The following is a 13,035-nucleotide window of genomic DNA, read 5'->3' as shown; positions in this document are numbered from 1 at the left end:
AAAAAAGTGCTAAATTACTTTCTTTCAAACTCTTGGATAAAAACTCTTATCTTCTCTTCAGGGTTAGCTTCACTATGAAATAACAAAGACAGTAACTTTTCAGAGGAATGAGAAAAGAAACATAAAACTTCAATATGTCATCAAATCAAGTGCATCTAATGCATAAATAGATACCAATTCAGGGGAAAGTATATCAGCATAATGTGGATAAATTTTATTATAATCTCTAGCAGGTATTATGGAATTCTAAAATCATCTGGATGCTATATAATTTTTTATTTTATTTTCCATTTATGAAGTAGCCTAAACATAATTTTGAAACATTTAATAAATTAGTCTTCATGTGATTTAAGTTACCCACGTAAAAGATTCACCTACAGCAGTGGTGGCAAACCTACGGCATACACACCACAGCAGGCTGTCTGCATCACTGAAAGCCATCGCTGACCTACAGTATCCCTATGTACATTAGAAACAAAGTCCAGTCATGTGATAAATCAAAGAATGCCAGGCTTGACATAAAATTAAAAATGCATCTCCCAGAGTTAAATAACCGTAATGTTGCCTCCTGTATTTTAATAAATTAGGACTTAACAAAATTTGAGAATGTATAAAACAAGAAGTCCATCCATTTTTCATTCTTGAATATTCAGAAAGGATCAAACCACATCCTTAACAGCAATATGTCATAGCAAAATGGGATTCTGCATCCTAAGCATACCACTGTAACTAAGAAAGCTATGTGCATACTCAGACTCCTAAAGTAGGAGAAAAGTTTCCTACCTTGTAAAAGGTAGAAAAGATTAAGACAAAAGCACAAAGCATTTCTAATAGATTTGTCATTGCTGGTATACTACCAAGGTATAGTCTTTTGAGGTTTTTTAACCAAATACCTTAAAGCTAAGGAAGGAATATAAGCCAAACTTTACAATAAAATTCAGTACAAATACATGATTCACTTCAGAGAAATTTACATCCAGCTTTGCTAGAAAAGATCACTACGTAAAGAAACTTTTGTCTCTATTACTGTAACTTCTTGAGTTTAGTACTTTATTAACACTGATAATAATAATACCAACTTATAGGTTAAACTGTATATACAATAAATATAAAATATATCACAATACCTGCTGCTCTCCTAAGCAAAGAATCTCTTGGAATAACCACAGGTTCTGTTTCTTCCAAGTCACTCTCTGACTTGGATTCATCATCCGACCAAGGATTCCGTTTCTTCACTTTTTTTGCACTAGGTTTACCAGATGCTGTAGGTGTTTTTCTAACCCTGGTACCTAAAAGTAAAACAACAGTAATAAGATATATATAAATATCATCAGTAAAAATTAATTATGCAGAAGTTTATTATAAAATAACCAATGTTCTTGAAAAGTTACTAGTTACTATTACTTCAATGACTAGAAAAAAAGCACTATCAAAAGACTCCAGTAATATCCTTTACACATAGTTCTACACACACAACAGAGAAAGAGAAAGAGACAGAGAGAGACAGAGAAATAGAAGGGATAAATCCTCACCAGGCTCCTTTTTTTCCCTTTTGGGCTTTGGACCTTTATTTATAGGAGCTGATGGGACCAATGCCTCTTCTCCTGTACCTTCTGCTGGTGTTCCACTGAATTCTTCATCAAATTCCACTTTTACTACTGTAGTATCAAGATCACCCTACATATTCAAAAGAAAACCAAATCATGAGTAAAAACAAAAACTAAATTAACACCACATACTTTAGAGGTGCAATTATAGTCAAGAGGTAGCTTCATATCAGGTAAGTAGTTTTAAAAATGTGACCCTATTTAGCCCCTAATAGGTAACTGCCATCAGACTGTTTTACTTTACTTATCTGGAGGAAACAATATTGCTTACAACCCCAATTTTCTGGTATACTCAATGAGATGATAAATATTTAGAATCAACCCTAAAAATAAGATGGCAGTTTTTGAACTTTCAGACCAACAGCTAAGCATACTAAAAGACTTCTGCAAAATAAGTTTCTATAACTGAAGCTTCTATTACTAGAAAAAAAACCAAATGATTTAAGTGCACATGTCATGCATGCACTGTTAGGCAATGTAAGACAAAGTCCTCAACCCTTAGACTATTGGGGGAAAGGGATGGAGAGGAAGAGGGGGACAGAGAAAAAGGGAAACCATTAAAATACAAATAGCAAACAGAGAGGGAGATAGAGGAATGGTTCAAGTGGGAAAGTGAGCAACTCTTAAAGCAGGGTCAGGGAATGCTCCACAGAGATGGAGCTTTTCTGATTGAGCTCTTAAGGAATGTAGAGAGGAGGAAAGAACATTGCAGGCAGAAGGCACAGAGACATAAAATATCATGTATATTTAAAGAATTAGGTCTTTAAACATAGAATATAATCATCTTGGACTCAAGGAAAGGTGAGAGGAGAAAGTAGTCAGGAGGAAGCACATGGGTGCTAAACCACTGTATACCAACAGTCTGTATATTAGTGGGAGTCGCTGAAAACTTTTAAGCATTTGTGTGGAAATCAGCCTTACATTTCGGAAATATCCTAGTAGCAAAAGACAGGTTCAAAAGAAATGAAGTGGAGAAAAGTAGAAGCCAAGATTACTGGGATGGGTGGTAGTAGGTAGCAGTTGTTAAGACAGAAATACATTAAAGTATGTCAGAGAAAACTAGTAAAATTCTAAGGCAGTATCAAAGGGCACCAAGAAAAGGAAGTGGATTGTGGAATCACTTCTGTAGGTAGTCAATAGGACTTATTGATCGAATGAAAACAAAAACTCCCACATTTCTGTCAGTGTTAGCTGAGTGTTACAGATTAAGTGACACAAGGCACAGAGCAAGTTCTGAAATCAGTACAACTGATCCAGTTTCAGAGATACCATGCCAGAGGGGCTTAGGGCATTTGGATGACTATATGAGCCTGGCAGTCCTGAAACACCGCAAGTTAGGGATACAGATGGAGGTTTCATCATTTTGAACTGAAAAGGCTCTGGGCACAGATGAAGTCACTTCAGGAGACTACACAAAGATGAGAAAAGAGTACTGAGACCTAAACCTGACATACACCACCTGAAAAAGAGAACCATTTTCTGAAGAAAAATGTAAGTATGCAGGCATATGGTAAGACAAAAACCAAGAGAAAATAGTATAAACTTCATTTTATCAGAACTGAGGAAAGTGGCTGCTCTAGTGTCAAAATACTCCTAGCTTCAAATATTAGTTTTGTTCAGAGAACTCTCCAATCTCCAACTCCAACTCTTAGACTCATTTCCCAAGCTCTAATTAGACTCATTTCCCAAGCTCTAAATTAGTGTATTCCCAACTATCTGCTGGGCTTATCTCCACATATATTTCTTAGACTGTAAAATTAACCTATCCAGAAGTACTAGCATCTCTCTTTTAAGACCATCACACATCCTGTTTTCTCAGTTCTGAACCTTCTTTCCAGTCTTTCCTCCTGGCTAACCATGGCCAATCTTTGTCAAAGACAGGTAAATGTCATATTTTAAAAAATCCTCAACAGTACCCATCAGTGCCAATAATACAAGATGTGCTTAATTTAAATAATTTAATTAAGCAAACAGTAAAAATGAGAGCTTACTTTGAAAGCCAAACTCTTTTTCTGCTCTGAAACTTCCTTAATTGGTCATGATACAGAAATGAAGCTCTTATTTTAAGGTAGATAAACTCACATTTTTCCCTTTTGGGGGAACGGGGAGGAGGGTTCCCTAAGATTTTAATTTAGAAAGCTGCCAGCACATGCCTGTAATCCCACCTACTTGGGAGGCTGAAGCATAACTATTTAAGCCCAGGCGCTCAAGGTCAGGCAGGGCAACAAAGAAAGTGAAACTCATCTCAAAACACAAAAAAGGAATTAAGCAAATAGCTCTTCACATGTATGTGATCCTTGACCAGTATGTCATTATTCTATGAACTAATTGCTCTCACAGAGTAAGATTTATCACAATTAAAATATATGTATATACATATATATTTTATAAAAAACAGGATTAATCACACAGTAAAATTAAGATACAAAGAAATTACATAGACACACATGCACATGAAAGAAGTAGAGTCTACCAATGATTAAAATATGTGTTGTACCTTCTTCTTCTTCAACAACTTTTTGCTGGCATCTGCCTTCATAGCAGTAATTTCAGGAACTACTCTTCTCCCATAAGGTGAAGGCATTGTCTCTTCCAACTGAAGTTTCTTCACCTTAGGTTTGCCAACTTTACCTTTTATTGCTTTCCCAGACATTCCTGCCAGAATATCTTCTCGTTCTTGTGCTTCCACTTTCTGTAGTATAAATCATAAGGTGGGAGGGATGCTTAAACAACTCCTTAGAAAAGACAATCACTGTAGTATAAGAAAGTGAGCTGGGGATTTAGCTCAGTGGTTTCGGCACCTGCTGTTCAAGCACAAGGTCCAGAGTTCGATCCCCAGTACCAAAAAAAAAACTGAAACAGGACCAGGGATTTAGCTCAGGGGCTTGCAAGCACAAGGTCCTGAGTTTGATCCCTGGTATCACAAACCCACCCCCCCCAAAAAAAACTGAAACAAATTCTATTGACTAAGGATGACCTGGTACCATAAGAAGTCTGGCAAGTCACACATAAAGGCACTTCTGTTAAGAAGTATCAAGCTGTTTTCTATTGCATTAGCCATAACAATGGTTCATAAATGTAAAGTCAGAAAGAATGAAAAATTAACAGTCCTGATATACTTAGCTTTAACATAAGAGATTCTATGTAACAATAAATGAGGACACAGTCATGACTTATATCACATATTCTGTATTTTACAAAATTATTCTTTTAAATAATGAACATGCTTTAAAGGGTGTAAGAGAAAATGACATCTCTTCAAATATATTTAGAGAAATAACAAGCTTTGAAATCAGACAGATGTGGATTTCAGTCTTAGTATTTCCACTTACTAGTTATGCATTCTTAAGAAATGATAGATAATTTAAAGAGCATCTACCGTGTCCCAGGCACAAAGCAATCCTGTGATCCCCATTCTATAGCTGAGGAAACTGGAGCTCTGAGGGGATGAGTAATTGTCTCAAGGATAATTATGTATTCCTCTCTAAGCAAGTTACTTTATATGTCCTGTATTCTTATCTACATATAACAACCTCTATAAATTATGGGGAGAGTCACTTTAAGGATTACATAGACTGCAGTTCCAGCATACAACAGATATTCAATAGTAGTATCATTAGACTTTAAATGACATGATATATGAAATGATAGTCTAAATCATTTTATACAATAAAAAATTCCATATCTGAAATTTAAACAAGTTGTTTGGACCTACTTTGCTAATAATCAAATAAGCTCTTTTGGTTTTTTGGCTGGGCTTGCTTTGAATGATGATTCTTCAATAATGAGGAAATTTATAGGTATAACCAAAGTTTCTATTTCACTATATTAGTGATCAAATTTAAAACAATACCAGAATGACATTAACATTGGTCAGAAGCAATAATTTACCTTTTAATGTATGCTTGTTTCACTTTTTGACGGCTTTTTCTCCCTCTTTGGTGCTGTGGATCAAAGTCAGGCCCTCACACACACACTAAGCAAGTGCACTACTCCTGAGTTATACCTTCAGCTTTGTATTAATTTTTTAACATATAAAGCAGCAGGGAAAAAATTCCTCTAATTTTTAAAATATCTAACAATATTTTTAAAAGCATAAGTTGAGGTACATTTATATTGTATGACCTGAAAGGTCATTAAGGGAACCTACAACAATAGCACCAAAAACTTCCAGAAATTATATCAGATAAGTAATATACCACATTTGTTAAAAGTTTTAATTCAGACATATGCCATGAAAATAAATCTGGACCATGTGGGCAATGAAACAATTAAAAAGTTTAAAATAATATCATGAGTAATGACAAATGGTAATTTATCCTTTGCTAACTTAAAATCAGATATTTATACTGCTGCCATTCATTGAAGTCTAATATTTTAAGTGGGTAATTTTATAAAGGTTTATAATCTATATTTTTTCCTGTACATAAAAAAATTTTTTAAATTATAATTCTACTTGGAGAGAACTCAGTTAAAACATAAAAATATTGAAATTTCTTTGTTGTAAACCTAAAAAACTATCATTTTACTCCTACAGTCAAGGTACCTATATTCAATTATATAGATGTACTTAGTGGTCTTACCTCTTCCCAGGAAAACATTAAGCTGAATTAATTAGCTAATTTAGAAGTTGATCAAGAAATTTTAACAGGAAATAATGAATTTATAGTAATTTCAGCTCAATAGCATTTATACTGTATTCACCGACACTAGAAATAATTTTCCTTTCTAACCTCATAGAGCTACATCTAGCTTAAACACAACTTAGCTCATAAATACACCAATAGTTTAAAATAATTCTGAAAAAACTTTAAAAGACTTTTATAACTCAAAGATATTGGTTTTCTACATATATATGTATGTGTATATATGTATATATATATGTGTATATATGTATATATATATGTGTATATATGTATATATATGTGTGTATGTGTGTGTATGTATGTGTATGTATGTGTGTGTGTGTGTGTATATATATATATATATATATATATATATTTTTTTTTTTTTTTTTTTTTTTTTGGTGCCGGGGATCCAACTGGGGACATTGCACTTGCAAGGCAGGCGGCAGAACCACTGAGCTAAATCCCCAGCCCTCTAAATATATTTTAATAGACTTAACATACATCCAGTTCTTCAACAAATGCTGCTAAATCTTCTTTCCAAAGATCTGAAGGTGATTTTCTTTTAAGATCATTGACCTCTCGGCCCTATAATAAAAAAGCAATGCAGTTTAATATTCAATAATTTTTAAATATATAAAGGATAACCAAAATACTTATTTTTGGAAAAAGGAAAACAAAAATATGGATGATACTGAAATAGTTTCAAATTATTTAACCCACAAAAGTTCATACTTTTGCATCTCTCTGTTTAATCAGTTCTTCAACTTTTTCTTTAGTAAGAGACCACAGAGACATATTTAAAATATAATTAAAATCAGGGCCTGAAGGAGTTCCTGAATCAGAGGAACTATCATCATGTTGGTTTTGTGTTTCTTCCTCTTCTGCTGCCTGTAAAAAAATAATAAACTTTATATTAAAGTCCTGTAGAATATCAAATCAATGTTTAATTTTTCTGAAAATCAAGTTAAAACTCTACATATGATACGCTGTTAATGCTATACCTTGAGGGTTGTGGGGTTGGATTATCTGTAAATTAACTATAAACATTTTGTGTAAAAAATTTTAAGATTTTCTAATGATGTACAATAAAATCTTCAGGAGGAATGTTATATTCAGTCCCTATTTACCCAAGAATTTGATGAAAAATTAACTGCTTTCCTCAGGAACTAAGTCACAAAATGGGAAGACTCTATATGTTAAAATTAATAGAACTAATGCTTTACCTTGCATGTTATCAGATTTTTATACTAGTGAGTGAATGAGTAATTTGAAACCCAAGGTAAATATCATTTATGAAAAATGTTTTAGTTATGATAAATATGCTAAAGTACATTAACTCACTAAGGATGAATTCTTAATCAAAATTTCCTAAGCAACAATACTAATGTGAGGACCCAGAGAATAGGCTTATGAAAGAATTTAAGAGTTGGTGAGTTATAATAAGAAGTGTCAAGGATTCACTGAAATTTTATTTATAGGCTTTTTAATAAAAACAAAAAAATCTTGTGCTAGTATTAAATTTCAAAATACAACAAATTTAAAAGTTGTTTTAGATAACATCTTTTAAAGTTTAAAAATAAAAAGAGACATTAAATAAAATAGCACCTAAATTGTTTAAGGCATTGAGATAATTAAAAAGTTTATTTTTGGTAACAAAAAAATGTTAATCTGTAATTTAAAATTTTTAAATAAAATAATATATACGTACATATATATATATATACACACAAAGAAAAGTTTAGGTGCACTTTAGAAATAAAAAATTAAAATTGCAAAACAAGATGCTTCATTAAATAAAGCTATAAACTTAAACTCAAATAACAGGCAAATGAATATTGTTATTGCATGGATAATAAGTAGATGATTTATGGCAAATTATTCCAGAGCTTTAAAAAAATTCATGAAACAATGTATTGCTGTTAAGCACTCAGATTGTCACACTGATATATTAAGGTGCCATAAAACCCTGGTTAGACTCATAATTTAGAAGTCCGTTTGATCTACGTTTTGATAACATCTAAAATATTGTCAGTAAGTTTCTCTAAATATATGTATATCTCTCTGTTAACATGAGTATGACTAAGGACACATTGAGAAATCAAAAATAAAGTAAGTTCTAGTGATAAAATTCCATTGTTTTAGGAAAAAAAAATTCCTCTTCTAATGAGCTGCTTCATAATCTAAATCTCTTCTCATACTCTAATAGGGCATCCTTATAAGACTAGTTTCTTTTGTTACCTGTACCCCATTAAGTGGCCAAAATGCTGAAAAAATTTTGATGGTGATAATGCAATTACTAAAACCAAGCTACCTTTTACCCACCAATTCTACTTCAACAAGAAGGATATTCTCTATCTTTGTAAATCAGGCATTAAATTCATTAGCTTACTTTTTTTGTTTTCATTTTTTGCAAATTGTAGGGACTAAACTCGGGGTGCTGAGCCACATTCCCAGCTCCCTCCATCCCTTTTTAAATTTTTATTTTGAGACTAGGACTATACTAAGGTGCCCAAGCTTGCCTCAAACTTGTGATTTCTCCTGCCTCAGCCCCCAAGTAGCTATAGGCATGTGCCACCACACCTGGCTAGTTTTTTGTTTTTAAAGATAACAATTTAAACAAACAGTAATACAGAAGGGTAAGCAGTGTACAAACTATAATTTGGAGTTTAACTGTATAATAAAGCACACCAAAAGGAAAACAAAGTACTCATCTTAACTGTAAACGCTGCCCATTTTGTCCTACCCCATTTTCATTAAGTGATGAACCCCATTATCTTAGTATATAATTGATATACTATATTACTTTTTCTAATTTTACTCACTTTAATGTATAGCATTTTTTGACTTCAAAATTGAAAAAAGCTTAAAGTGAATAAAAGCAGCATTCAATGTAGCTGGATGAAAAATATGAAAACATTATAGCTGAGAACTCTTAAGTGTAGGGAAGTTTAAACTTTCAGTTTAAATTACTGTGTCATGTAATCATAACTATGCTACACATGTTAATGTTTATCAGTATCATATACAAATAATCTACTTAAATATATTTTTTTAAATCACTAATTTCAAATTTTCCTTTTTTTACATTTCTGTTCTCAATCACAATGTTTTATTGCCTTTTTAAGTTTTCCTTTTAATTATACACAATAACAAAAAACTATAGCAAGGATTCTGAGAATTTCAATATTCTGTTCACTGAATATTTTATGATCTGAAATGGACAGCTTAAGAAAGCATCAGACTTTTAATCTGAAGTTCCAGAGTTTAAAACTCTGACCAAAATATAAGTACACATGAGCAGAGCATATATTTGGAGTTCAAAAAAATATTACAATAATTAACATTCTGATTCAACTTTAACCAAATCAAGTCCAAAGTCAGCCCAAGTTAAGTGGTGACTGGATGCCACAATGTGATCACAGAATGAAATGTGTGAAGTGATTTTGAGTGTTGCCAGTCTGGTCCCCGGACAGTGTACATGCACCTCACAAAAAACCACCACCACAAATAACACCCTTTTAGTGGCAAGCTCAGGGGATAAAGAAAAAAGGCCATAGATACTGAGCTACCTTCTCACACCTGGAGTCATTTCTCCAGGCCCTGGTTGAGTCACACTGGCAAAGTGCTTTGTGGTGGGTGTGCACAGCAAATTCCTGCACTGTATCTGTTCTGTGGATAAACAGAAGACTTCAGTCTCTAAACAGACAACTCAGCACTTTTACCAATACTTTATTTAAAACTTAGGTGTTAGGTTTTTGTCTTGGAAGTTGTTTTAAATGCTTCTCTAAATGTCTTTTTCTGCAAATGATTACCTTTTCTTGTGCTTCTTTCCAGGCTTTCACTGGGTCAGATTCATAACCTCTCTGGACTAACATTTGAATCAAATCTTTCTTTGACCTATTCTCTATGTGAGGGAAAAATAAAGTTAGGATCAAGAAAAGAGATTCAATTTGTATTTGTTTATATTCTACTGATAAAAATGTCTTCTATTAATAAAGATTTTTTCCATTTTAACTAATGTTCAAATTTTTAAAGTTTTCATCTTACCTATAGTAATTTTCCCTTGTATCTTCTCTAAAATGAAACGGGCTTGATTGTTAAGTTTTGTAGATTCTGCTCCCAGCATTCCTACAAGCCATTCCTTACGTAAACCATAATAACTTAATCGTAAATCAAAGAATTCTTTCAGAATGTCTTGCACAGTTTCATACTTCTTCAGACATCCCATATGATCAAAAAGTACCTAAGCAAATAAGGATTTTGATTGCATAAATCTGTACTGTAATTTAACTTATAGAACAGCTATAATATTTAACCATAATATACTTGTATGAACACACAATACTCCTAAAAGCCATTAAACAGAACCAAAACTATTAAGTACATTTGTGTATTTCTTTGGTGACTTCAAGAAATCAATAAATTCATTTCTCAAAATCAAGAAAATATTTAAAATAATTGAGATAAAATAAATCCTTTTAAAATGAAGTTCTTGGGGCTGGGGATTTAGCTCAGTGGTTTGGCCGCCTGCTGCACAAGCCCAAGGACCCGAGTTCAATCCTCGGTACCAAAAATAAATAAATCAATAAAATAAAATGAAGTTCTTAAAATATCTATAACACTTCCTAAAGAAAAAATGTTTTTCCCCAAACTAAAAACATACTAAGCTTAAAAATGTTAAATGTAAGTCTCCCTCCTTCATAGATTTAGTGGATGTCCATTTGCCATTACTTTTTACTAGTTACTTGTGTTTGAATACAATTATTCAAACTTTTTATCCTTTTTTTCTAAAGACTTTTTTAGATTATGAAATTTTTTCTCAGTTACTATGCTACTGCTAATTTTTTTCTTCTAATCTATTTTAACTCTGAAGGCTAATTTAGAATGAGACTTAGGTAATCATACACATTAACTTTCTATTTTCCTCTCCATATATATATATATATAATTAACTGGGTTAGAGCTATGAAGAGATAAGTACTCTATAGTTAAAATTCAAATAAAAATGATGATAAGGGCCAGGGATTTAGCTCAGTGGCACTGTGCCTGCCTCGAAAGCACAAGGTCCTGAGTTCGATCCCCGGTACCCAAAAAATAAAAATAAAAATAAATGAGGATAAGGCACATATAAACCCTGCAACAATCACTTTTACAACTCCTAGTCAGTGTGCATGAAGGTGTGTGTATACTGTGTGTTAAAGCCCAGACATATAAATACAGGGTTGAAAGTAAGGGTAGTGAATAACAGTAGAGGAAAGAAATGTACCACTAGATTCTTCAGCAATTATATAGGGAAAAAATACATTCAAGCTATTCTCATCATAAATCCAGTCATAACAATCCAATGTATGCAATATAAGGAAGATTAATGGTATTTTTAATAAATTACCATGGAATTACAAGTAAGAGTAGTTTGAAGTTTAAAAACTTTATGTAATCCAGCAGCTTCTGCTTGTGCTAGTTTCTCTTCTGTCATTTTCACCACAAATTTCACAGTTGTATCAGTATGATATTCTTTATAATCAGAAATTAGTGCTGGTGTTTTATCTGTTCCATTTAGCATAGGTTCTAAAACCTGTTCCTTGTATACCTATAAAAGATTTTAAAATAATTATTTTTATCATATACTCTCAGGTTCTATTATATTCATAGTCTTTCAAAAGTCTTCAACTCGTATGAGGAAAGAAGGGAAACCTCCATCTCTATTGCCTCCTGTTCAAGATTATAGAAGAGAATATATTGGAATAGTCTCAGTGGTGAGAAACGACACACAAGGTAATGGGTTCTGATCTACTCATATTCTAAAGGGCAAAATAAGTCTGAGGACATGAAGAGCATGATATCAACTAGAACTGACAAAGAGATGTACTATGCAAGTACTTAGATCTGTAACAGCTGATAGTGTCATGAATTTATTGATCCAATTTACAAGGACTCAAAAAACTATTTCTTATTCCATTTCTTTCATCTTAAGATAAAAACAAAGATATAGACTTTAAATAAAGCACTTACCTAATAGAAGCTATACTTCATTATTTAGGTAAGCTTAAAAACTTTTAGATTACCATTTGAGAATTCAAAGTACAAATTCAATTGAATGGGAAGAAAATGTATACAGGAATTTTTAAACACTATGTGGATTTTGAAGAATGACAGATCATTCTTATCAGAAAAACATGGTTAATGCAATGCTCTTCTTACAGGCTCACATTTATACTAACCTGTGTCCAAGTTCTAACTGGAAGCTCTGTAATTTCCACTGTGTTTCTATCCACCACAAATATTTCACCACTGACTGCATACTGGTTTTGACCAAGTTCCTGGATTGTACCTTTAAAATTTTTGTAATTTGGAAGCTGAAGAGAAAAAAGGAAATAACAGGATCTTACCTTTACTTATTTTTTTTTAAATCAGAAAAGTTTTTTCAATTTTTATTTTTTATTAGTACATGTTTGAATACATAATGATTACATTCCTTGTGTGAAGTTGGTACACGTAAATAATACATCTTTATTCTTTTTTCATCCACATCTCCTCCCCTCCTTTCCCTCCATACTCTTGAGTTACAGTACTACATTTGAATGCCTCTTAGTCTATGGTCTTCTATTTATTGGTAGATGGACATGACTGAAACCGAATCCCTCATCCTTAACTGTCCCCCTTCAAATGATCACTCAATTTTCACAGCCTTTGTTAATACAATCTGAAAATCTCCTAGTCTCAAAAATCTTAGCATCATCCTTCCCAATATTACTAGAATAGTACCTTTTTCAGCTCATTGCTCCCATAATGCCTTAGAT

The 13,035-nt window shown here is 32.6% G+C and overlaps 1 protein-coding gene across 2 annotated transcripts in view; it reads right to left on the bottom strand.

Moving 5' to 3' along the window:
• Positions 1 to 13,035, bottom strand: part of Top2b (DNA topoisomerase II beta) — an 85,730-nt gene that overhangs the window by 11,800 nt on the left and 60,895 nt on the right. For both annotated transcript variants that reach the window (XM_087181440.1, XM_087181441.1), the window contains exons 22-30: positions 12,457 to 12,591; positions 11,625 to 11,825; positions 10,283 to 10,478; positions 10,048 to 10,139; positions 6,968 to 7,123; positions 6,737 to 6,820; positions 4,105 to 4,299; positions 1,533 to 1,677; positions 1,128 to 1,289 (exon numbers count right to left, since the gene is read on the bottom strand). In XM_087181440.1, coding sequence (XP_087037566.1) covers positions 1,128 to 1,289; positions 1,533 to 1,677; positions 4,105 to 4,299; positions 6,737 to 6,820; positions 6,968 to 7,123; positions 10,048 to 10,139; positions 10,283 to 10,478; positions 11,625 to 11,825; positions 12,457 to 12,591 — 1,366 coding nt within the window. The remainder of the gene's footprint in view (positions 1 to 1,127; positions 1,290 to 1,532; positions 1,678 to 4,104; positions 4,300 to 6,736; positions 6,821 to 6,967; positions 7,124 to 10,047; positions 10,140 to 10,282; positions 10,479 to 11,624; positions 11,826 to 12,456; positions 12,592 to 13,035) is intronic.

This window comes from Heterocephalus glaber, unplaced genomic scaffold (genome assembly GCF_053883595.1).
Source record: "Heterocephalus glaber isolate CG9 unplaced genomic scaffold, H.glaber_assembly_v1.0 deba00001472, whole genome shotgun sequence".
Taxonomy (NCBI): domain Eukaryota; kingdom Metazoa; phylum Chordata; class Mammalia; order Rodentia; family Bathyergidae; genus Heterocephalus; species Heterocephalus glaber.
This window is presented reverse-complemented; position numbering and strand designations above follow the sequence as displayed.